Raw genomic sequence first — 27,437 nt, forward strand, 5'->3', positions numbered from 1 at the left:
CGCATTGATATTGGTTAATTTATCGATGTTATGAACCATCATATATGGTGCATCACCATATATGATGGTTCGTAACATCGATAAAGTAACCAACATCAATGTGATGGATCTGAAAACAAATCCCGGACATAATACAAATCGCAGAATTGTCAGATCTGAAAAAATATCATATCAAGTACCTTTATTTGACCAAATCCTAGCAAATTATTTGTTAATGCGTCCTTTTCTAATGGAAAAATATTACATCACACTTGATTTATATTTCTTGAATTTGTATTTTTTTTTTATATATGTTTATTCACTTTAAGAGATTAATTATTGTTTATAAGGTATTTATGATTAGCAGAGAGAGAGAGAGAGAGACTCTACATTGGTTTTTTTTAATTGTTAGTTATTCAATGGATTTTTCTTCCAATGACCTTCACATAAGGAGTGCTTTAACAATACACTCCATTCCCTATTCACCTCTATGCCCTATGAGCTTTTGAATTTTTTAACTTAAAGTGGACATGAAACATTTTATTTATGGTCAATAATATAATTTTTTTAATTACTATTTTTTTAATTCCAATTATTAACTCTATGTTGTTGAGCACATAAAAAATTACACATACATCATATAACTATAGAAAACACTCCTAGTGCAGTTACATATATTATCAAAATATAGCATAAGGATAGAAACATGTATAAGCAGGGATTAGGATGCAATGGATTAAAAATGGGGAATTGAAGAAAACAAATTGGTAGATGAACCATTAGTCATTTGAGGGGTTTGTTGAAAAAGAGTAATGGATAGACTTTAATTGTGCCAAGGTCTTCATGATAATATGGATTTTTATCAAAAGTGAGATTAATCCAATGTTTACTTACCTAGAACAACAATATCTCTAAGAGAAAATATATAGGTAAACAAGGAGAATTGAAGATGATATAGATGTTCTAATACACTATCCTATATATATATACACAATATATATACACAAGTAAATTAGAGAAAGATTTAAATAATTTGCATAGTTTACTAAGTTAAAAAAAATAAAGAAAAAGACAAAATAATTGTAATAGAGATATGTTTTATAACTAATAGACAAAATGACCTTTTCCCCTGGAATCTCACAATATAATTTGGGGCCAGATTGTGATACCTTGTTGTTTAAAATGCATTTTTGAATGCATATAAATAGATTCAACACCCAGTAAAACCATCCGGATGCTTGAAATTTGTAAATTAAATAGCCTTATGATTCTTAAAATCCTCTACTGGATTTTAGGATTGGAAAAAATGCCCAAGAAAAGGGCCATTTTTCTAACACCTAAAAGTAATAATATATCATAATTGAGACATCCGTGAAATAAATAACATCAACCTCACAAAATTTTTAATCCCATAAATATAATAAAATTATACCAAATTATATTAACTATACTTTATTGTTTCTAAATTCTATTTATTTTTATTTTTTGTTATCATATGATATTTATTTCACTGAAAGTACTCAACCTTGCCGCTTCTTCCTTTTTAATTAAATTGGCTAATTAAAAGAAATGTCATATGAATATGAGTTATGGTTTTTTGGACATGTGATATTAGTAAGTCATGATATTGGTTCATAATATTGTAACACAACATATTTATATGTTGAAAATATCCATGATAAAGTGGGGTGAATCTCCATGGTTAAGAATCTTGTTACATGTTTTTATAAATGTATAAATGTTTAAATCATATGTTAATTCATTTTATAATCAATAATAACAATAATTAAAAATAAACTTATAGTTTAGTTAATTAAGTGTGTCTATTTTGGAATAAGGCTTCCACAATTTTAATTTAGTTATCAATAATTATTAGGTGGATGGTAAGGATTTAATCTCTAAATAATATTTTTGTATATTCTTTGTAATAGTCACAAATTAAAGTTGAAATTTATTTCAAAAATAGTCATTTATTTTCTATCTATTTAATCATTATTAATTAAAAATAAAATTGGCATATGGACAAGTGTCATATGGAACAAGTTATGTTCTTTTTTTGGCATGTGGTAGTGATAAGCCATGGAATTGGCCCATGACATTCTATGGAAGACTATTTATAGGTTAAGGATCTCCTTCATGATTTTTTATTTTTTGGGCAATGCGAGATGCATTATGAAGTGTGTGTTTTGATTTTTATTGTAGATTGACTCCTATGAGAATTTATCAACCATTTAATTTATATACTCGTGCTAATTTTTATGGTTTTTTAAGTGTTTTGATGTCTATCGGCATTCAACAACCATTATGTGTGTGTGTGTGTGTGTGTGTATGTTCTATTGATAATTAGAAAGATATATTGTGTGCATCCATAGTTGCTATTTCTTCCCCCATGGCCTACTACTAGGGAAACTGAACAATGGAAGAGTAGTATTGTGGTCCAAAAAATGTCATATATCCAGCAATGGCTAAGCCATTTGCTAAACATGTTTCTAACATTAGTTTTCATTAAGTAATACATTTGACTAGACTGAGCAAAACCAACATATAGTTGCATAGAGATAGTAGAAGCAAAAACCATAATGCCACCCTAGAGGGAGGGTTTGCTAACAAAACTGCAACCCATGGAGGAGCTCAAGTGGAGGTGGAAACATTGATGGGAGTCATCGGTGTGCCTGCCAATTTTGGTCCCTTGCCACGAGATGGTATGGATTAAGTTCAAGCCAAATAAAGAGCTTAATCTCGGTGCTCAAGGGACATGTCCTTATGCTAAGCCTCTACATCATTGAGTTGTAGGGAGATTCTCTCTTGGCTTCATTTCGCTCCAAAAAAAGCTTTTCCTAAGAAATCCTTGACATGCCAGTGAAGCTTAATCACAATGAGCTATTGATTCTACCATCTATGAGAGTGGCGTGGGTCCAGTGCCCACTCAACAATTGAGGCCAAGACTTCAACATCGGAGAATTCATCTCAATTGGACATAACTTCTACTACTACATGGTGAATTTCCTGCTAGATATGTTTAGGGGCTTGGATGTGGAATCTCTAAGCAGCAAAGTGGGCGTGTAGGTGGACCCTGGCACTACTCTCAACCAACTTGGAAGAGCCTCGTCGACTCTTGGCATGTTGATGAGGCATGGGTGGAGAAGCCAATGAAACAAAAAGTAAGTAGTGTAGAGAAAGAGTAACATACTTCTACCCTAGTGAACACAATGCTAAAACAATGAGGAGGCTAGGGAGGGAATGACTAGGCATGGAGTAGGCACAAAGTTGGGTGGCAAACCAAGAGTTAATTGAATAGAGAGCAAGCATGCAATGCATATAAAGAGAGATAGAGTGCCACACAAAGGAGATGAGCTCAATATCAGTGTTGAGGCTAGGGAAGGGCTAACAGAGCGAGGTGAGGGCATAGAACAAGTCAACAGTTCGAGTGTCAAGCGATGTAGACTAAAAAAAGATGAAATTATCGGGCATTGTTGATCAAGAGAAGGGTTGAACATTGTCAGCATTCCAAAGAAAATGCCACCCCACCAAAGAGTGGTCAATTGAAGAGAAGAAATGATAAAAAAAATTGATAAAATCACCACCACGCAATGTAATGAACTAACTGCATACCCAATGGAAGAAATTGTATATCTTGTTATTTGTTGCTAGAAGAACTGAGGTCTTGGAAAAGAATCAGGGAAGGATCCTTGCATCAACTACTAAAACCTGAAAACTCCTCTATAATGACGAATTCCCTCCACCACTTGCCAATGTTTTCGAATTTCTAAGGTTCGTCTTGGCATCACTTCTCTAGAGCCCCTAACAACCTCCATTAAAATCTTGTGAGGGCATCAATGCTCGGTGATAAGCTCTGTGGGGGAGGTCGGGTCAGGGGGGCCTAGTTTTGCCTCTTGGTAAAAGATGGGAACAATGAAACAAAATAAGAAACAAACTTGATAAATGACAAGTTGCCTTAGAGCCTCCATTGTAACAATCTCTCTTTCCTTGTCGAGCCACATATTAAACATCAGGACCATCTCTAGATCCTTTCGTTGATTACCCACAAGATGTAATGAATGTGTTTGATTGATGTATAACATCATTGCACAATGTGTGAGCTAGGTTGAGGGTGAGATGGCCATGCCTTCCCCCTCAATTAAGTCAAGTGATGGTGGTGGGCCTGTCTCAGCGCCCACTCCAAAAATAAAAAAATAAAACATTTACAATGTTTCTCACCCAATATGAGAAAACTATTTAATCTATATGGTAGTGCTAATATTTAAATAAAACTTACACAAAAAATATAATATTTTGTAGTTTTATTAATAAACCTATAACTACTAATAACCTATTCACAAGTTACATATATCATAAATTCATAAATAAAAACACATTTGTACTGATCTGTTAAAGTTTTAACTCTTTTTCATTTCAACATAAACACAATAGTTATTTCAAGCATCTAGAACAAGTTTTTCATTTCAACATAAACACATTAGTCATTTCAAGTATCTAGAACACGGATAAGACTCTTTGCAAATCGACTCTAAATACCCAAACTCTAGAAAAATACCACTGATTTGTTAAAATTTCTAATTCTTTCTCATCTGACACTGCCAACTGCTCTAGAACATCATGAACAGATTAACCATTTCAATATTCCAAAACATGTGCACCTACAATATTAATACATTCACACATATTGGGATGTCATGGAACTTTTCTAGAAACTCTTTTCTTGCAGACACACGTTTTCTGACCCGAAACATCATTTTCGAATTGCAGGGATAGTAATAAATTCCCACAAAACTACAACTACACCACAAGTAGAGATATCTGAACTTTATGATCACAAATTTGCTTTCCTGCCTTTGTTTTATGCCCACTGCCTCTTTTGGGAGCTCAAACATGGACCCACTCGTGGTTTAAGATCTGTATCCCTGTTCACACACAAAATCCCCATTTTCTTGACCGCCTTTCACTCATATGCATCCCCGAGCTTGCTTCGACCTTGCCTCCAGTCTTCCACGTGCATTTTCTGCGTTTCCCAGATTCAGAGCACTCCTATATAAACCTCTTATACCCTCCACTGATCCATATGCCCTTCACTTTCTGCTAATACCAGATCATTCTCACGCCCTTCTCTTTGGATCAAACCAAAATTTTTTGATATTTTTCGTGTTGCGATATCTGCTAATTCCACAGCCATGACTGGGACGTCATCAAAACAATATTCCTCGGTCCACGACCTCACAGTCAAGGTGATTTGTAGTTTAATTTTAATTTAATTCTTTGACTTGTTTTCTCTGATATTATTATTCTCTACACCCATTTGCATATGAGATTCTGAATGGACTGTGTTAAAGTGTATGCAGGACATTAGGGGTAATGACGTGGATCTCAGCCTCTACAGAGGCAAGGTTTTAGTCATTGTCAATGTTGCCTCTCAATGGTAATTCTACATTTTGCTTCAGCTTGGGATCAATGATTTCCTAATGGATTTAATTTATGTTATTAGAAAGAAAAAGGAAAGAATTTTTACAATTGTGTTTCTGTAATTTTTCAAATCAGGTATTTTATAAAATTTAGTTCTAAAATAATATGTGAGAATGAGTGATTGGAGACTTTCAGAGTTAATTATATTTATATTGTAGAGATTTCGGGAATAACGCTGTGTAATATGTGTGATCTGTGTAACATTTAAGATGGTGATTTCATCCATCATCAGGGACCGTAGAGAGCCTAGGAAGCACCCATGCCTAGGAGACTCTCTATGGTCTTGATGATGGATGGACTCACCATCCCAAATGTTGGACAGTTCACCTATATTACACAGTATTATTCCAGTATTTAACTAAAATTATCCCATTTATACACTTGACAAATTGGGGCCACTCTGTTCTTTGTCTTGCAGTGGGTTGACTACCTCTAACTATACTGAGTTGAATGAAGTGTATGCAAAGTATAAGGATCAAGGTACTGTCCAAACATACATGGTTAACCTCATTAATTGATTCTTAAATTTCCTTACTGTCCTATTATATCCCGTTGTTGTTGTTGTTGATCTGTTGATAATAGCATGTATGTTAGACAAGGAAGGTCAAAATGCCTTAGTTCTTTAATGGTATGGGATTAGCATCCTTAGGTCAATTATTTTATTTGAGTTTGTTGAAAATTTTGCATTACTTTTCTGTTTCCATTCTCCCGTTCCTGTCTTGATAATATATTAGTCTATTACACAATAACTTTTTTCCAGGATTAGAAATACTGGCTTTTCCATGCAATCAGTTTGGTGGACAGGAACCAGGTGATAATGCACAGATTGCAGAAGTGGCCTGCACTCGTTTTAAAGCAGAGTTTCCCATATTCGACAAGGTCTCCATCTTATTTCTGCTTTTTATACCTTCTCAGATTTACTACTTCTTTTCATACAAGAGGTGGATTAATTTAAAAGTAACTAATCCACCAGGTTGATTCTTGAGATCCTCGGTGCTAAATTGGCATCTCTGTAATGTAGGTGGAAGTTAATGGGAGTAGTGCAGCTCCTGTGTACAAGTTCTTGAAGTCCAGTAAAGGTGGGATTTTTGGAGAAGACATAAAGTGGAACTTCACTAAGTTTCTGGTGGACAAAGATGGAAATGTTGTTGAACGATATGCGCCAACTACGTCTCCATTGAGCATTGAGGTGTCTGGACAAATCACCTTTTCTTAGTTCCATGCCTTCTTTGCAGAGATTCTAGCTGTCTGCTTAGTCTTTTTGCATACAAACTTGACATTGAAAGGGTTTTGATTTAATGGGATGCATACCTTAAAGGATTAGTTACTAATATTCTCCATTACAAACATAGTTACTAATATTTTCCATTTCGTGTTTGTAGAAAGACTTGAAGAAGTTGTTAGGAATTGCTTGATTCTGTTAAGAAAATACCCTTTCTGTTGGGAAAATAGAAGAAGTGGCAATTCAACATGATAGTGTTCTATCCCTGGCACAGATTCAAGGGAGCATTGTTAGGCAGTTTGTCAGTTTATCAAAGTACTTATTTTGTTCAGTTGCACAATATTCAAGGCAGCATTGTTAAACAGTTTGTCTGCTGATGCAAGTATTGCATCCACTATGTTATGTGGCATTTCGATTAGTTTTTTAATCATATATTTCAATGCAATTTTAACTTCTTGAACTATCATTGAATAAAAAATGATGTGGGTATGTTTGTTTTGCACTAATAGCTTAATTTTAATCTTAACACTACGCAAGACCCTCCTAGTCTTTATATCTTCAAATGGAGCCTGTAATATGTTATTTTCAAAATTTATATATCATTTTAAATAATCTCTCTCATTATTTTTTAAAATATATAATTTTTAATTTATTTATATGATTTTAGATCTATTTAATTAAAAAATAATAATTATAAATAATATTTTTTAACAAATATAAATGCTTTTTAAAATACAAAATTTAAGAAAAGATTTGTACTTCGTGGGATTTTATATTTAATTTTTTTTTTTTAAATATAAAATTTAAGAAAAGATATGTACTTCAAGGGATCTTTATATTTGATACTTGACTTTTAAAGTTTTGGATTTTAGATGATTATGTGTACCTTTTTGTGTTTTAAATAAATTTTATTTTTGAATTTACTAAGTATTATATATGCTTTGTATTATCAAAAGGGCCACTTCAAAAACTACATGATGATTAAGATGAATAACAATAAAGTAAAAATGAAGATGAATGGTAAAAAGTAATAGGAAGCTTGTAATAAATAACAAATACATTACACAATGATCTTCTCAATCTATTTTCTTAAAGTTTTTTGTATAGTTGTGCCTACTATCTTTCACATATTTCATATAGGTAATATGATAAAGGAGGTTGAAATCAGACACCATTCAAACCTTTAATATTAGATGTTATAGTGAAGGGCATACTCTATTTCTCCTTCTTTCTAATATCAAGGGTTGCTTTCTCTAAAATCAATCATTTTGATATCAATGGTTGCTTTTTCTCACATCAATCCTTTTGATTTTCAGTGGTTACTTTCTCTAACATCAATCCTTTGGATTTTATGAAGCTTAAAAAAGAATCACATTTGTGAGACCAACAGAAGGGGACTTGCACAAGGAATATTTATACAAATTAAGGAAATATTGGCAAATAAGAACTCTGGCGCCCAAAGGTGCACTTGGGATTATAGGAGAGTACCCCAACCATGGGATATTGACAACATAATCTTAGAATTTTGAGTTCAAGTGACATTTTATTGTAAATTCAGGTACCACTCCCAATAGAAGTTGGACAAATGAGACTTATATGACCTTTTGGTTTGGTTTCTTGCCATATGGACATCTACAGATGTAGATGTTGGAGTCATGTGACCTTTTGCTTTGTGATTCTCATTCTATCATCTCGTGATTTGCATTGTCATGTGAACCTTTGACTTTAATTATTTTCCATGATCATGATCTCAAATCATGTAACTGATTAATTATTCACTTCCTCACTACTAAATTCCTTTACTATGAGTAACATTTCATTCAATTATATTTAATCTATCATTTCACAATAGTGGGAAATATTTATCATGTAGTAATTATCCATTATATAAACACTAAAATCAATACACAAAATAGAATAAATTAAATGTATGTACTATACTAACTCTAAAATCAATGTACAAAATAGAATAATGAATTTATTGTATACATGTCAAAATCAATGCACTATATTAAGAGCAATGCAACAAACAACTTTAAAATTAAAATGACCTATAAAAGTTATCCAATTAATGTGGATTGATACCAAAACCATTCTCTAGTAAAATTCTGCATTGAAGTACAAGTAAAACTTATGCCTGAATTTTATTAAACAAATAACATGTTTATATAGCATTGCATGAAGAGAAATACTACAACAAATTAAGAGATAAGTGCTCAATTAAATCATAAGAACTAGCAACTAAGCACACTAATAGAGATAGTTGGATAAATATCTCAATTAATCCATAAGACTATGTGATATGAAACCAAAAGGATTCATCACTTTCCAAACTACAATAATCTTTATAATACAAATAATAACATGACATGCTAAATACATATGCTAATCCCTATCATTCCTCATAACAACAAAAACATTATCCTGCAATGCTAAAGTTGAAGTGGAAATTGAAAAATATTGTTGTTGATGATGACCTTGCTTACCAATAAAGTAGAAAACAGTAGATCATTATTGAATCTAGTGAGACAATGACTTGTAATTTAAATTATTAGATAATGATATGCAAGTGCCTGAGGAACTCAGACATTAAAAAAAGAAGAAGAAATATTTAATAACATTGTATGTTTAGACATATGATGTGCTCATTTCCTTACAAACCCCTAAAGTGTTTTCATGTACCTCACTAGGAAGAACATCCATATATAATTCACTACATTAATGAATTGAATATCTTCCACTAAATGTACCATAAAACTAGTAGGTAAATATTGCTAAAAAATACAAATAATTTCTGCTATTTAATTGTTTCGATTGTAGAAATGTAACACTTTATCTCTCCCCATCATGTAATTATAACTATGACTTAGTGTCACCATCAACCATGATGGTGGTGTTTTAATGACTTATGAACTGTGACAAACAATTAAATACAATGTGATTGCATTTTGCTAATTAATGAATAAAATGTGATGAACAATTGAATGAAGGGTGTAGCACTAACATTGGCCATGATATGACAAAAATGCACTGATGAGGGGGTTGCAAGATTATTGTACCTACTCAACTAAACACGTTTCATTGAAAACCCATGTCACCAATTGCTAGAAATTAAATCTGAAAATTTTCCCTCTTTGCCCACTTTCCAAAATCCAGCTATTGAAAGATATTTGGGTATAATTTGGGAAGCCAACCACCCATAGTTATGAGGGTATGGGAAGTAGTTACTATAGTTGAAAATTGTTAGCAAATGATACAACTAGTATTGATCTCATTTTCGTTAGTTGACCCACGAATTCCTTTGCCACAAGCCAGAAAATTATGAGTTTTATTGTGCAAGGGCAAGAGTGTCGACGAGTGAAGTTTCTTATGCTTCACTGCCAACTTCCTCGAATCTCACTAGCCAGGTGAGATAATGGGACTATGTCTGAGGTTTATTGCCCTGAAATAAACTACAATAAAATTTATACAACGTATTTGTACAGTAAAGCAAAGAAAATCATGTACAACAAAGAAACAAACAAAAAGGAGACGATACAAACAATCATGTACATAATGTAAAGTAACTAAATTGAAATTTAAACAAGTTGAAAACAAACTAATAAATGAATTTGCACGTAGATATTTATGATAATGTCATGTCAGCCATAAGACCACACATGCATCTCTTGAAATATGACATAATTTAATTAACAATTTTAGCCACTAATGTCAAAAATATTTGCTCATAAAAATTAACAATATAAAGTAAACTTTTTGGAGAAATATGCTGGAAAGATATAGGTTGTCAACTGTATATTTTATTAATAAAAATATGGGTACACCATAATATTTTGGATGATTCCTGTGAGAATCTAGACCAAAAATAAACTCTAAACCATCTAGGATGTAAAATGACTCATACATAGATACTTGAAATTCCAACATTAAATAAGACAAAGTGTGGGGCAACTTAGACACTTTCAATAAGATTGGATCAACAATATGTTCTGCAAAAGTGCACCAATTAGCACTAATATGACAAATATCAGGCCTTCTAACAACACAAGATAATGTAAGAAATAAATAACAACCTTGATAAAATAATCATAAATTGATGAGCTCACTTTCTTCTTGTTAGTTCTTGAAAGATTTTTGTTGTCACCAAAACAAGTAAGATATTGTACTCTAGAATAAATTAATTAGAGAAAAAAACAACAAATTCAAAACTTATGCATATCTCTCCTCGCTAGTATTTTCCATCCTCCCATCTATGCTTTATGTTTAGTTTTATATTCTCCTTGTGTAATTGGAGAGAAAATTTGTTTTATAACTAAATGTTTTTATTATGTTAAACTCTTTTCATTTTTATTTCAAGAGAAGACAACTCAAACGCTCTTTCCTTAATTAATTAAATTTATATTAATAGGTGGGGTCCCCGATCATGTCCATGAAATATTTCATCAATCCTTGTAACTCCCATGAAACAAAGCATATACAAACATGATATGATCAATAATACCATCACCATAAAATCATTCATATGAAACATCTTGACATCCATCATCATTTACAAACAAGCATGTGAAAAAATCATTGTGTCTCCCATCAACAATAATGCCATTGATACGTGTAACATAGTCAATAATATGGTGCCCCCAAAATATGATAATTTTGTAGTCTAAAATATGTCCAAATAAAGTAAAGTGAAAACATATCATGCCAAAGAAATAACTCATGTTAGCTCAAGAGGTCTTCTCAAGCTAGTCATGTAGAATGGCCTTTCCTCCTCCACCTTTTCTCCTTGTACCTCTAAACACATTTTTTGGAAGGAGATTTCTCTCCGCCCCCATCCTTCTTCTAGTGGAATGTAAATATGTGTATGTGATGAAGTGACCTCAGAGGGAGCATGGGAATGCATGACTGACATATGAAACTTTCCCAATTCAAGATGAGTAGGGGAATCAAGGGGTTGATGAGCTTGGAATTATGTGGCCTAAGATAACGCAGAAGGTACTTGAGGAGAAATGATCACAAGATGAACTGAGTGATGACAAATAGTAGGTTAATGTGCAGATACATATGCAATTCTAAAAGGGTTGGTCTCCCAACCATCATTATGTACAGGCTGCTACTGAGATACATGAGGTTTTTGGATTTCCATGATGCTAAGGATGTGGGAGAGGTACATTTTGTGAAGAAAGTGGATTAGGAGGGGGGGAAGGACGACCTTTGAGGTATAAGTTTCCTATAGGTTGAACTTCTTAGAGTCCTCATCAAAGTGTATAGGAAATATTATTCTTTTGTTCTTGTTTTCCCTCCATGATACATTGGTTCTTCTGGCTTGCCCCTTTCAATTACCCTAAGAGCCCATGCTAAAGAAACTCATAGTGTACTGTGATCAAGAAAATATGTCATGCAACCATTAATTCCTGAGCATGAATATATAATAAAAAAAATAAAGGATTGTTTAAGATCATGTTTCACATAAATGATGGGGTGTTTTACATACACACAAGTGGAAAATATATAACATGGGGGAGGGAATTGTTTATTCATGCAACAGGAGAAAGTGTTATGAACAATATGCTGACACAATGCATATGATGTGACAAATGAGATATTTTTGTGCTCATGTAGCTTGTTTATCAAAACCTTATAAAATTGTGTGCAAAGAGTAATATGTATGGTGCTATAATGTGCTAATTAATAAAGACAATTATTTCTGAGTTGTTTTCCATATTTACACCACAAATCAAAGCATGGCTTGTGTATATATAAAGCATAATATGTAACAAAAATATCCCACGAATTGTATGGGATAAATACATGAAATATTTGTCACTGTATGGGATAAATACATGAAATATTTGTCACTAAGCAAAGGATGAAACATTACTTTGAGTTTTTTTTTTTTGCTTCAAAATGGAAGCCATGGATATTAGCATAAAACAGCATTTATATGGCAAGTATAATGAACATACGCATGGCTAAAGTTCACAACCCATTTGGGGGTAAAACTTTAATTAGGCAGACTTGGTTATCTATGACAACATTGAGGGTTGAGCTTTATATTTTCTTGCCCAAATTGATTTTCAAGCCATAGACAAACTTCATAAACTACCAACACTTCATTTTGAGTTGATGATGGAAATGGTTGAAGGTAGGGGACAATGTCCTAGCGTGGGAGGCATCAAATGATAATTATGGAGTGTGAGTATATATGTTGTGCACAAATGTTGCTTTTTTTGCCTTTCTAGGTGATTATTTTTGAAGTTAATTTAACACATGACAAGCCATATGAGGATGGAGGTGAACTAGCTTCAGAAAACTTAAAACTGCAAAATGGCAAAAAATAAATAATTTTTTATGCTTTGCATGATGTGCTGCGAAAATGACTATGGCAGGGTCCAAATACAACTTTCAAACACGTGAGAAAATAAAGTGATAACATGTCTGTTTACAATGAATTAAAATGCAGGCTTGGAAAGCATAAGATATAAATTGTGTGTTGTGGGTATAATGATAGCCCAAATGCATAAACCAGGGGTTGCAACGTAACCCAAATGTATGCAAGGTGAATGATTTTGGTGCCTCTCTTCATGAGACCGAACATAGGTCGCACGTTGGTTTTGTGAGGAACAGGCTTTGCCCTCCTTCCTTGTTGTGGCCAAGCTACGTACAACTACATAAGTGGAAAAATTCTCTTTGAATGAGCCATGGTATTCCTTAGCATATTTTAAACTAGTATGGATTAACCTAATATTGTGAGCCAAGATGGTATGGCTAAACTTGACATCATAGAGAAAAGAAATATGTGGGTTGGAGAATAGCTTGTGGCCATGAAATTTGTTGCGATTTACATGGTCAAGCTCATTATATTTTTCATAAGTATACTAGACGCAAGGTGATGGAAACCACTTTTTAGTATTCATGATGGGCTTTCAAGTTAGTAAGATTGTAAGCTAGTTAGGGCAGAAGGGCACGAAATTGATGGCATTAAACAACTAAATATTTATATGTTGGAGAAAAAGAAAAACAAACTTACCCACTTCCATAGAATGAAATGTGGGCTCGGTAGCTAGCCATGCTAGTGAAATTTTTCATGTGTTAGCTATGGCCTTAGTTATTTTCAAAATGTAAGTAAAATAAAACCCATGCAACAAAAAACTGGATTTACATGGAAGGTTTCCCTTGGAAGGTATAGAATCGTGGCATAGTCATGGTCTCGGGGTGAAAACCAGAAGTACAATTATAATCCAAATCGAATGTCATATGAAATATAAGGATTATGTGTTGAGTAATGGGCTACATTCATTGAACTAACATTATTATTTGTACAGTTGTGGATTCTACCCAAATAATTTTTGAATGCGGGTTATAGTGGAGTCACCTCCATTATATGTATCATTTATTTGAAATAATATCAATCATTTTATTTTATGGTAGCATCAGATAGGTGTTCTAGTCTCAGATGATGCTAAGAGGCTAAGGAACAATAGATCTCCAAACCTATAAAAAAATTCACGACATAAGCTTAGGAAACACCGTAATTAAATTAATTTTCCATAATTAAAATATTTCCTGAGTCTAACTTAGGAAAAGTGATAAATTAAAAGTAGTTAATTAAGGATGTTCGAGATTTCTCTAGAGACTTCTATTGATGAATTTTAATTGATCTTAGTTGTTGGTGGAGATTAAAACGTGACCGTTGAAGACTCAACGAGAGATTATAAGAGTAGGTCGAAGGGGCTTGCAGAAGACATCAACTGCATTAGAGAGATCGACACGATCAAGGCAGATTGAGCTACCGAGTTTGTAGATCTAGTGAGGGTGCAACTCAAGCCATGGAAAAAGAGTAGTAGGGATTTGCAGCAGGAAGAATTTTCAGAGAAATTCTTAAGGGGTTTTCTAGTTTCTAAATCCAGGAAAGGGAGATAGAATTATCTAGTAGGGAGGCCGAAAATCCGCATTGCAAGTTGCCAAGTTTCCCAGAAAGAGCGAGTGTAAGATCTAGAGCGAAGTGCAAGATCCAAGATCTACATCTCAGAGGCATAACGAATTAGATCCAAAGGGGCAGGAGGAGGCAAGATAACTTGCTAAAGTGTTTCCAGACAAAGAGTAATTTCTCTCTAGCAGATGGTGCACATTTCTAGTCTGGCTGTAATAATTAGCTAAGACGTGCGAATTTTCTAGAGAGGGCCATATCCAGTTTTTGTGAGGGAAAAACATTTCCCATATTATTTTCTAGTTGAGATAGATTTCTAGAGGATCTCTAGTAGGGCATCCAAAATGTAATTCAATATATTTGTTGCATAATAAAATGAACCCTCATTTGTTACACCAATTTTCCCTTCGAGTTTTTTCTCGGTAATTTTAGTAAAAAATAATTGTGTCAAATTTTATTGGGGTTTATCTATTTCTCAATTCCTAATTTCTTTACTTCTGTGACATAATTTTATTGTGAAGAATGCATCAATGAGTTATTTTATATTTGTCGTAAACAAATAAACTACTAATCAATTAGGAGAATAATTTCTAGTTGTTTCATTCATGGAAATTTCACATGGTATCAAAGTGTTAGTGATCAGATCATAGGCTTAGAAGAGAAATATTGAGAGATCACACAGTTTCAGACATAGATTTGAAGCACAATATTTAGAGCCGTGTAGACTTGGCTAGGGGTGCGAATTGTTGGGCAGGAAAATTGATTTCCACAAGTATAGTGTAGGAAAAGTTTGATTTACCTAGAGTAGAATTCCAGTAGGCAGTGTGGTTGTTGGGAAGCAGTTCTGGTGAGCAGATCAATTGATTCATTGAGCATATATGGGCATAGAAGATTTACAAAAAGGGTTGTAGTTGCAGATCTGTGTAGGGAAGGAAGAGAAAAACACATGGGAGGAATTTCCAGAATTTCTTAGAGGGTTTCTAGTTTCCAATTTCCAGGAGGAGATCCATAATTTCCAATTGTAATAGGTCATAACAGTCTTTCCAGTTCTTCTATTGTAGGAATTTACATGGTAAGTTCCTTAGATGGAAAACCAAAGGACACTGCTCACAAATAGATCATAGATTAGTACACCAGTATTCTTGACGTGGTTAAAACCCTCAAAGAGGGAAACAATCCATGACCTGAGCCAACACGACCACTTCAGGCAATTTATTAATGTAAAAGAAAGAAAAATTAAATAAGCTTCTCTCATAAATGATCACCTAACAAATGAGCCTCCATGCTCTTTAAATAGAGATCATGGACCAATCAGGTGTTAAGCCATGGATCAAGTGTCATTAATACCGAGGAGAGAATGAACCGTCAAATCACTTCATGTCTAGAACATATTGCGATGATTGAATTGTAAGTTACAAAAAGTACATACTAAAGAAACACACTTTACCTAACTATCAACTAGACCAAGGTATACTTAATTATTTCCTATGTGTCGGAATATCCTAACATCCCCCCTTAAGAACAACTTGGAATAGGATTGAAGGATGTACAAAGATGACACAATAGGAGAAGGAAGGAGGCATTAGAGCCTATCGCCCCTTAGTGACAACTTCCTGAACTCCAACCATTAATCGAAGTTTAGTAAACTTTGCCTTTGTGAAAGCCTTTGTAAAGATGTATGCAACTTGATCATCGATTGAACAATATTGCACTTCAAGGACATGGTCATGAATGAGCTTTCCGATAAAGTGCATGTGTAGTTCAATGTGTTTTTTGCGTTGATGTTGGACTGGATCTTTGCATAGTTGAATGGAACTTTGATTCTAACCAAAGTGTAGTCAAATGCTGCTACTGAAAACCAAACTATGAAATGATTTGACGAAGCCACAAGGCTTCCTTACTAGCTTCAACAACAACATGATACTCTACTTCTACTGAAGAAAGAGAAATGACACTTTGTTTCTTGCAAGCCAATATAATAGCTCCAAAACCAAGGGTGAAGACATAACCTGTAGTATACTTTTGATCATCAGGGTCACTAGCCCAATCAGAATTAGTGGAACCAACCAATAGAGGAGATGCTTCTGCACTGTAATGAATCCCAAATGGAACTGTACCTCGAACATAATGAAGTATTCTTTTATTTGCTTTCCAATGACTTTCATGTGGGTTTTTCATAAACTGAGCAACAAGGCCAACAACAAAGGAAAGGTCAAGACGTGTATGGGTCAAATACAAAAGTTTTCCAACAAGCTGACGGTATAAGTTAGAATCAACTTCAGGGGAAGTACAAGTGACTGAAAGTTTGGCTCCAGATAGAAAGGGAGAAGGGGTTGGCTTATAGTCTTCCATGTGAAAGTGGCGTAGAATATCATAGGCATACTTGGACTGGGAAAGGGAAATACCTTCTTTGGATTGTAAGACTTGAAGACCAAGAAAATAATGCAAGTGTCCTAAGTGTCACTTGAATTAATTAGTTAAGGAAATTTGAATTTGAAGTCTTTGTGAACATGCACATGAGTTGTCCAACTGATTGAGGAATTTATCCTTAATTTCCTCCACTGATTGAGGGAATAAGTATGAGTTATATAATGAGAGAATCAATTGACTTAGTTCTAACTTAGTCAAGTCCAGTTAGATTATTTTAATAAGTTGTTACAATTAAAAAAAATATAGTTTGTTAATGCTTGCATGCATGTGACAACTATTATTTTAGATAATTGAGGATTCACTCATGGATAATTGTTGCATGTCAGTTCTATCAAAGACCCAATTGAGATTAGATGTGGGACAATGTACTATCAGATGCTTGGACTTTTCTAGTAAGTATGCCTTGCATGGAGAAGGATCTATTATAGGAGATTGGAGGACTTGTGGCCTATATATTGAGGCCTAGGTAGTCCATGATTTTCATCTTCTGATTGAAGATCATCAGAGTACAGAGAGAGCAGGATAGCTATTGAGCTGATTCTTTTTGTATGTTGAAGAGGATTTCCACTTGATTGATAATACAGTGTTGGGGTTTTACGCTGGTGCTTTCCCCAGTGATATATTCTGTGTTTTGTGTGATTGATTCCTTCTTATCGGTTATATGTTTTCTTATTGATGTTTCTCTTGGTTGATTAAGCTTCCGCTAAATTGTTTGTAGAATTAGATCATGTGTTTTGCTTTAGGACATTGCATATATTGGTTTGTTCTACAGGTGAAGTTTCTACATGGTATCAGGGCTAGCTGATTTGTAGAAAAATTCTACAACCCTAGAGGTCGAAGCCTCACTAAAGTCCAAGTAGGTGCTTGGCACATCCCAGGTTGGAGCCTGGGTGTCTTCATCAAGGGTTGGAACCCTACCCATATTGTACTTGATTCATTATAAGGGCTATATTAATAAAATCATTTATTTCTATTATTCATTTTTGTGTTCTAAATATAAGCGAACTAACTGGTAAAAGTAACAATTGAAAAAAAAATACTAATTCACCCCCCTCTAAGTATTTCCAACAATTGGTATCAAATCCAGTACCTTCAGTCAAAGCCTAACAACTTGAAGGTTGATCATTAGAACACAAATGGCGAAGGCAAGGAAGAAAGTCTCCAATCCTCCTAAAGATGTGTCTCCCTCAACCACTGAAATTGAAGTCAATCAATTTGTGAAGGCTCCATTTTTCAAAGGAAACTTTGATATATGGGAAGCAAGAATGAGGAATTTCTTAAAGACTCAAGGTATTGAAGTATGGAAATTAGTGATTATTGATAGCATGATGGATGGAGAGTCCAAGGAACATAATACAAGAGAAATGAAAGTAATCTTGAATGGGCTACCTAATTCTATAAAGGCCAATTTTGAAAAATGTTCGTCAGGAAAAGGCATATGGGATAAACTTCATGATCATCCCTCAAAAGGAGCGTTGAAAATGATCTCTAGTGAAGAAAATGATGGAAAACAAGAAGAAAATCCAGAGCCCATCAAGGACGTTGAAGATAAGAGTGATGGCATCAAGGCTAAAGAAGACCTAGAAGATGAAGAGAATGAAAAATATTTTGAAGAAGATCTCCTCACTAAAATTATGGCTGCCATGGAAGAGATTAACAATTTGAAAAAGGAAAATGAGGAACTTAAGAAGAAATCACAAGTTGGTGACCAAGACAAGACAAGGAAGGAAGTTGACCTTGTCAAGCTTCAAGTACAAGAAAGATATGAAGTGCTCGCCAAGATCAAGGAGGAATTTATCAAAACAAGGGAAAGCATCATGAAGAAGTCATATCCATGACAAATCAATTGGATAAGGCAAACAAAAGGGAAGATACCTTGTCAAACCACCTTGAACAAAGGCACACGAGCTTGAACAAACTTGAAGTAGAGATTGGTCAATACAAGGAGGATGTCTCCTCCCTTAGATCTCAACTAGAAGAAACAAGGAAACAAGCACAAGGAGCTGAGAAGGTGATGAAGCTTTGACGTTCATAGAAGGACAAGTTGATGAAGCAAAAAAGGAGAGAAACACCATGATATGCCAACTAGAAGAAAAGGATGATGACATCACCAATCACTTCTCTTAAGGCCCAATTGTGTGAAGCAACCAAGATGAAGGAAGAAATGGAGATCATTCTATCAAGTAAGGATGAAGAATGCAAGAAAATGAAGGAATAAATTGTATTTCTTAAAAAGGAAGTTGACTTGCTGAATAAGAACTTGAAAAGTTCTCAAACCCTAGATGACATCCTAAGTCATCAAAGGTCTCCCCTCAATAAATTAGGTCTTAGTTATGCAGGTGAATCCTCAAGTAGAAATGATGCAAACCCTAATGCTTCAAACAACAAGGATGTGAGGAAGCCTGGAAGAAATGTTGATGCTCCTAGTTCCAGCAAAGGCAAGGAGAAGAGTCAAGGCAACTATGGAAGGAACTCTCCTCCAAGAAGAAATGCAGATGGTGTTAAGGATGCAAGAAGCAATGATTATCATCAAAGGATCCCAAGGCAAAAAGACTTCAGAAGTACATCAAGGAAACCTTCTTCTCCCAGGTACCAAAGTATATTTCTTGGTTATTGTTATTCTTCTACGAACTTTGGGCACATGGCAAAAGATTGTAGGGCATATCAAAAAGATAAATATAATGATTCCCGTCAATCTTCGAGAAGCAATTTTGCAAGAAGTCATGAATTTTTATTCATGAACAACTTAGAATGCTTCAAATGTAATAACATTGGACATATGACACGTGATTGTAACTTGACTTGGGCCCCTACGTAAGCTAGAACTGTGCCAGAGAAGAAAGTTACACAAGTATGGAGAAGGAAGCAAATTGAATCCAAAAATATCTTGAACACTCCAGCCAACAACACATGTTGTTGACCTGATGATGTCATCCTCGATATTCCAAGTATTTGATGGGGAAACTCTACCAAAAGGAAGACAACGCATATAGTTAGGGGGAGCTTATGATGATTAGGCATTCATGCAGAAGCTATTTATGAATGGGCCCTATGAAATCCTTGATGAGCAGCATGGACATTCATTCTTTGATAGATCACCTCTCGAGAACTTTCCATTGAAGAACATGATCCCTTATTCATCCATGAACTACTATTGAAGATCTCTTCCACTTGATCACTAAGCAGGTAATATTTCATGAGCTAGAGGAGCTCGTGCAGATAGGGGGAGTTGGTTCATCATATAAAGAAATGCAAACACATATATTATGGGCCACATTGCCAAAAAGAAGAGCATCTTGACAGAGGGAGCAACACATCTATCATGGAGAACTATCATTAATGAAGAGAATACGATAAATCAACATGTCAAGAAGCAGCTTGATAGGGGGAGTACTTGGGCACCCCATTTGCCATTGATGTCAAAGGGGAGAGAATGCTAAAAGGGGGAGAGTATTACAAACAATGAAAAAGGGGGAGATTGTTGGATAAGCTTGTCATTGATGTCAATATGATGTCATGTATAGCACTGTTGAAGCTAACCCTATGTGTCATTGATGATGAAAAAAATAGAATCACTTAAGTCAATATGATGTCAAGCCATTAATGAAGTTAACCTCAGGGAAATTAATATAGTTGAAGATAAAGGAAACCCTAAACTTAGATGTTGTGCATTTATGTCAAACACTTGCTGAAGATGTTAAAGATACCATAAATGCGTATATGAAACTCTAGATTCATATGCTACATGCATGAAAAATACTAAATGCATGTGAAGCCTTACACACATAAATGATGCCCAACTAACCTTGCAAATGAAGAGCATTTAAGGAACAATTTTGGAAGGTCCCTATACAAGAATTCATGAATGAGGCAATCAAGAACATGAAGAGGGCATAGAAATAATGACATGAAGACAAGGACATGAATTTTGAATACAATTAACGAAGGAATCATCCATGAAGAGGAAGCCCATCTATGAAAGAATGTTGTTGTCCTATGTTTCTGCACTCATAAATATTAGTCACATTAAAAAAGTACTTCTTGCTACCTTAGAGGCAGAATTCTTCCATGAGACCTACACAACCTTAAAGAGAATAATTTTTCCTTTCCAACAAGCTATTATATGTCACAAAATTCCAAGTGGTCGGAAAGTTATTGATTTTTTAAGTTAAGGTATAATTTCTGGCCAGCAAGCCTACCTGAATGTGTAAATTCAAGTCGACCTACCTTTATGATTTGAGAATTCAATTCATGAACGAAATGTGTATATATATAAACCATAGACCTCATTTCTCCTCAAAAATTTTGGTGATTATTTTAGAGAAGGAGCACAGAAATAAAAGGAGGACGAGGAGCACATTATAAAACATTGTTTGGGCAACTCTTTAAAGAGGCCAAGAAGGAATACCTCTGTGGTATTTTGGATCTGTGGAGACACTACATTGCAGCAGACGTCAGATTTATGACAGTCTACTTGAATTCTTGGGTAGTCCTATAGCTTATATTTGTTGTGGACTATCACAGAAAACAGTGAACAAAAAGGCTTGGGCTACGTCAGTGGACAAGTATGAGTTTCCTGTGGGTGTTTTGGAGCTGGTGTAGGGTGGTACAGCTGTAGGAAGAAGGCCAAGCTGCTACAACCTTTTTGGAAAAAATTGAAAGGCCATGAAACAAGGCTGTAGGGTATTCTAGGAGCAGTGAGTAGAAACAACATCATCTTGGAGCAAGGCTGCAGCTGTGGAAGGACTGGTTGGGAAAGTTTAAGAGGGATGCAGTAGTGGGTTACTAGCCCTAACCAACAACAACAATTATAACAATAAAATAGACCTACAAGCCTACCTTATGAGCAGATCTATTCAGATTTGTGTCAGAATCAATTGATCTCTTGTGAATCAGATTTGTTGACACTTTTGAGTATATTTTTGAGGGGATTCTTAAAGTAGCTTATTGAAGAATTGATGTGCAGACTTGAGAACAACCTTTGAGCATTGGAGCAGTTATTAAACTTGTAGCAGTCCTCTTGAAGAATTGATTAGAGGCCTTGTTGAGTCACATTGAAGATCTAATATTATGGAGAGCTCTTGGGGCAGCGTGTAGAAAACCTTCTTGAACCATAGCTTGAATATTTATAAAATCAACTTGACTATTTGAGAATATTTTGAAGCAATGAAGACACCTTTTAGTAGCTTATTTTGAAGGCACACTTGGACACATGATGCTTTGATGAAGCCCTCATGGAGTAACCTTGAAGATATTTGTTTGGGAACCATGAAGTGTTGTGGTGACACCTTTTGAGAAGACAAGGTTGTCATTGATGAAGTGATTTGGAGAAGACATTGTAGAAATTTCACCTGTAGAACAAACCGATATATGCAATGTCCTAAAGCATAATACTTGTTCTACTTCTACAAAACATTAGCGGAAGCATAATCGAATTCATGAGCAACATCAAGTAGAAACATGCATAACTGATCAAGAGAAATATTCACACATAACACAAGATATATCCAGGGGAAAGCACCAACATAAAACCCCAACCATGTATTATCAATCAAGTGTAGATCCTCAACGACATACAAAAAGAATCAGCTCAATAGCTATCTTGCTCTCTCTGTAATCAGAAGATGAAGATCATAGACTACCTAGGCCTCAATATATAGGCCACAAGTCCTCCAATCTCCTATAATATGTATCTCTCTTGGAAATAGATCCTTCTCCATGCAAGGAATACTTACTAGAAATATCCAAGCATCTGATAGTACATTGTCCCTCATCTGATCTCAACTGGGTCTCTGACAGAATTGACATGCAACAATTATCCATGAGTGAATCCTCAGTTATCTAAAATAATAGTTGTCACATGCATGCAAGCATTAAAAAACTATATTTTATTATTTTAACAACTTGTTAAAATAATCTAACTGGACTTGACTAGTAAGAACTAAGTCAACTGATTCTCTCATTATAGAACTCATACTTATTCCCTCAATCAGTGGAGGAAATTAAGGATAAATTCCTCAATCAGTGGGACAACTCATGTGCATGCTCACAAAGACTTCAAATTCTAATTTCCTTAACTAATTAACTCAGCAAAATTAATTAATTAATATTTCCAACTGTTGCTAAGACCAAAATTAATTTTACTTCCTATAGATAGACTAGGGACTGCTATAAATAGGAAGGGACCCATAAATGCTATTTTTAGAAGTTTCACCTCTCACCCAATGTGGCCAATGAACTCACTGGCCAAACTGCTATTCTTAGACATGCTATTTTTAGCAAGTCTATTTTTAGCACATTCTAAATTTAACATTTCGTGTTGCACATTTTTCAACACTCCCTCTCAACAAGAAAGGCTTTCTCTTGAACCTGATCCTGTAACTCTGGAATTTTCTACATGCAACACATCTACCTGGTCCACTTGCTCCAACAACACTTGGAACAAAAGCAATCCCAACTGACCACTCTGTTGGGCTAGGAACATACTCTGATGCTGAAGCTCTACCTGTTGCTAACAAGTGCTCCTTCTCTAACATCTGTGCTACTGCAACATCTCCATGCATGTCACACCATTGCACACCTCTCTGTGCCACCTAGCACTGTGCAAAACACTTGTGCCTCTCACATTGTTGTAGCCTGCTTGTTATGCACTATCCTGGGATTCCCTACACTGTCACTCTCTCTGCCACTCCATCCGCATCTGTCTCTACCCAATCACTTAGTTCCTACTACTCCACATCAGATCTCCTGTAGCAAGGTCTCATCCAAGAGGTTGGGTACCTCAAGGATTCTACCCCTCCTCCTTGGGATGATCACTCTATATTTCCCAACCTCCTACCTAGAGGTATGGTTGCATGTGATCCCTCAACCCACCTGGCTCGAAGTTTCCCCCTATTGGAGGTCTCTGCATGAGTAGATGTCTCTACTCAATCTCCACTCAGCTTCCCCTATTGTGGTTGCTCCACAACCTCCTAAAGCTGCTGCACCAATCGTGGCTCTTCCACAATCATTTGAGACTTCTTCTGGCTCTGCATGTTGAGAGGTAATATACCCTCCCTCTCAACCACCAAGTCTCCATCAGTTGCCTTGCTGATCAAGGCTTTGCATGCACCTTGAACCTCAAGAGCATACAGGTTCTTGACCCGTGAACCAATCTGCTTCACCTATCTAGTGATGATGTGTTTAAGGAAAACCTTTCCCTTACTGAAGACTACATCATAGCCTCTGTCTTCCAGCACCGTGATCAACACCAAGTTTCTCTTTAGTCCTGGTACATAATTGACATCGGTCAAGGTAAGGCAAGCTCCATGCTCCCTCTAAAAAATAACCATGCCTACACCTGAGACACTATACTTCTCATCATTACCCATCACGATGAGTATCTGGAGATCTTTCTCCTCCAAAGTACTGAACAAACTCTTGTCGCCAGTCATGTGGAAAGAAGCTCCACTGTCAAGAAACCAACCACTTCCCACTATGGATGAAACCATGCATGCGAAGAGTGTGAAATCCAACTCAAATTGTGAAGCAAGTGCCTCACCTTTAGATCCTTCCCCGGATCCCTTCTTGGATTTCTTCCGTGGACAATTTGTGGCATAATGGCCCACCTCATGACAATGAAAGCATCGCACTTTCGATTTCTCAACCTTCTTCCCATGATTGGAAGAACTAGATTCGGAAAGAGAAACCTTCTCCTTCCCCTTCTTCGCCTTACTCGCTAAGGCACAATTCTCCTCATCATGCATGGATGAAGATTTGTCTCTGGTGCTCCGTCTGATCACCTCCTTCATCAAATCCAACCATAGTCGTTCCCAATCTGGCAGTTTCTCCCTTCCATTCACCGAGTCCTAGTAGCTATGCCAGCTCTTAGGAAGGCCAAGGAGTGCTAGACTCACCATATCCTCATCTGACGTCACAACCCCTACACTTGCAAGCTCATTCCTGCATGTGATGAGCTTGGTCAGATACATAAAGATCATCTCATCCCTTTCACACTTGATCTTTCGAAGTTTGTCCTTCAGTGCCAACTTCCTCTGATCACTGCTATTCTGATATAAATCTTTCAATGTTTTCCACATTGCATGCAAAGTCTCCTTCCCATGGAGGCTTGAGACAATGTGATCTCACACTCCCTCCAAGAGAATTCTCCTAGCTCTAGCCACACACATCCTCCATTCCACCTGCTCAGTCTTGTCAGTAGGCTTATGGATTTCTTGATCAATGAAATCCTTAAGACCATTATCTTCCAAAACTGCCTCCATGTGATCCTTCCAAGCTATATAGTTTGAGCTTCCATCAAGGGCATACTCAAGCCTCAAACCATAGAATGCCATCGATGAAATAAATGTGATAAGAACTTGAGATCTATATCCAAAATAATAAACTTTGAATTTCTCCTGCTAGTATATTGTTCTTTCTTGGTCACCTGTGCTTTGATACCATGTAGAAATTTCACCTGTAGAACAAACCAATATATGCAATGTCCTAAAGCATAATACTTGTTCTACTTCTATAAAACATTAAGCGGAAGCATAATTGAATTCATGAGCAACATCAAGTAGAAACATGCATAACAGATCAAGAGAAATATTCACACATAACACAAGATATATCCAAGGGAAAGCACCAGCATAAAACCCCAACCATGTATTATCAATCAAGTGTAGATCCTCAACAACATACAAAAAGAATCAGCTCAATAGCTATCCTGCTCTCTCTGTAATCAGAAGATGAAGATCATAGACTACCTAGGCCTCAATATATAGGCCACAAGTCCTCCAATCTCCTATAATACATATTTCTCTTGGAAATAGATCCTTCTCCATGCAAGGAATACTTACTAGAAATATCCAAGCATCTGATAGTACACTGTCCCTCATCTGATCTCAACTGGGTCTCTGACAGAACTGACATGCAACAATTATCCATGAGTGAATCCTCAGTTATCTAAAATAATAGTTGTCACATGCATGCAAGCATTAACAAACTATATTTTATTATTTTGACAACCTGTTAAAATAATCTAACTGGACTTGACTAGTAAGAACTAAGTCAACTGATTCTCTCATTATAGAACTCATACTTATTCCCTATATCAGTGGGACAACTCATGTGCATGCTCACAAAGACTTCAAATTCAAATTTCCTTAACTAATTAACTCAAATGAATTAATTAATTAATATTTCCAACTGCTGTTAAGACCAAAATTAATTTTACTTCCTATAGATAGACTAAGGACTGCTATAAATAGGAAGGGACCTAGAAATGCTATTCTAGAACTTTTTATTTTTAGCAGTTTCACCTCTCACCCAATGTGGCCAATGACCTCACTAGCCAAACTGCTATTTTTAGCAAGTCTATTTTTAGCACATTCTAAATTTAACATTTCTTGTTGCACATTTTTCAACCGACATTGTTGAAGAGATTGACAGGGCTCATTGAAGAAGACATCGAGAGCCATGAAGTACAACTAAATATATCTTGATGAAGTAAAGCAAGGGTTGGAGCCTTGAAAAAGACAAGGTTGGTGCCTTGGAGGATAGGTTTGGAGCCCTAGAAGATCAGAGTCCTCAAAAAACTAGGTCGGAGCCTGAACCAGATATAGGGTTGGAGCCCTTGATGTTGGTGCCTCAAAATTGACAGGGTTGGAGCCTGGAAGATTGAGGATTGGTGTCCTTAGAGTTGGTGCTCCTAAACTCAAGGTTGGTGGCTTGATAAGATAGAGTCGAAGCCCTAAAGGTTGGAGCCTCACTAAAGTCCAAGTAGGTGCTTGGCACATCCCAGGTTGGAGCCTGGGTGTCTTCATCAAGGGTTGGAGCCCTACCCATATTGTACTTGATTCATTATAAGGATTATATTAATAAAATCATTTACTTCTATTGTTAATTTTTGTGTTCTAAATATAAGTGATCTAACTGGTAAAAGTAACAATTGAAAAGAAATATTGATTCACCCCCCTCTCAGTATTTCCAACAATTGTCATCAGAGCCAGTACCTTCATTCAAAGCCTAACATCTTGAAGGTTGATCATTAGAACACAAATGGTGAAGGCAAGGAAGAAAGTCTCCAATCCTCCTAAAGATGTGTCTCCCTCAACCACCGAAATTGAAGTCAATCAATTTGTGAAGGCTCCATTGTTCAATGGAAACTTTGATATATGGGAAGCAAGAATAAGGAATTTCTTAAAGACTGAAGGAATTGAAATCTAGAAATCGGTGATTACTGATAGCATGATGGATGGAGAATCCAAGGAACATAATAGAAGAGTAATGAAAGAAATCTTGAATGGGCTACCTGATTCTATGAAGGCCAATTTTGAAAAATGTTCATCAACAAAAGGCATATGGGATAAACTTCATGATCTTCACTCAAAAGGAGCGTTGATAATGATCTCTAGTGAA

At 35.5% G+C, this 27,437-nt stretch overlaps 1 protein-coding gene across 1 annotated transcript; it reads left to right on the forward strand.

The window, feature by feature from the left end:
* The first annotated feature begins 4,803 nt into the window (after positions 1 to 4,803).
* On the forward strand, positions 4,804 to 7,152 carry LOC149148182 (putative phospholipid hydroperoxide glutathione peroxidase). Its single transcript, XM_089445227.1, has 6 exons — positions 4,804 to 5,222; positions 5,337 to 5,413; positions 5,876 to 5,937; positions 6,218 to 6,336; positions 6,479 to 6,646; positions 6,840 to 7,152. Exons 1-6 carry the CDS (start codon positions 5,169 to 5,171, stop codon positions 6,870 to 6,872), a joined length of 513 nt encoding a protein of 170 aa, XP_089301353.1. The 5' UTR covers positions 4,804 to 5,168; the 3' UTR covers positions 6,873 to 7,152.
* The last annotated feature ends 20,285 nt before the right edge of the window (positions 7,153 to 27,437 follow it).

This window comes from Pinus tabuliformis, chromosome 9 (assembly GCF_031772625.1).
Source record: "Pinus tabuliformis cultivar Carrire ecotype Pingquan chromosome 9, CPIR1, whole genome shotgun sequence".
NCBI lineage: Eukaryota > Viridiplantae > Streptophyta > Pinopsida > Pinales > Pinaceae > Pinus > Pinus tabuliformis.

What these genes read in the sequence shown, in the direction of transcription:
- LOC149148182 (XM_089445227.1), top strand. Translation starts at nt 5,169, where the DNA reads ATGACTGGGACGTCATCAAAACAATATTCCTCGGTCCACGACCTCACA. An exon ending in TCCACGACCTCACAGTCAAG is followed by an intron (nt 5,223 to 5,336) that starts GTGATTTGTAGT and finishes AAGTGTATGCAG; the next exon opens with GACATTAGGGGTAATGACGT. An exon ending in GTCAATGTTGCCTCTCAATG is followed by an intron (nt 5,414 to 5,875) that starts GTAATTCTACAT and finishes TTTGTCTTGCAG; the next exon opens with TGGGTTGACTACCTCTAACT.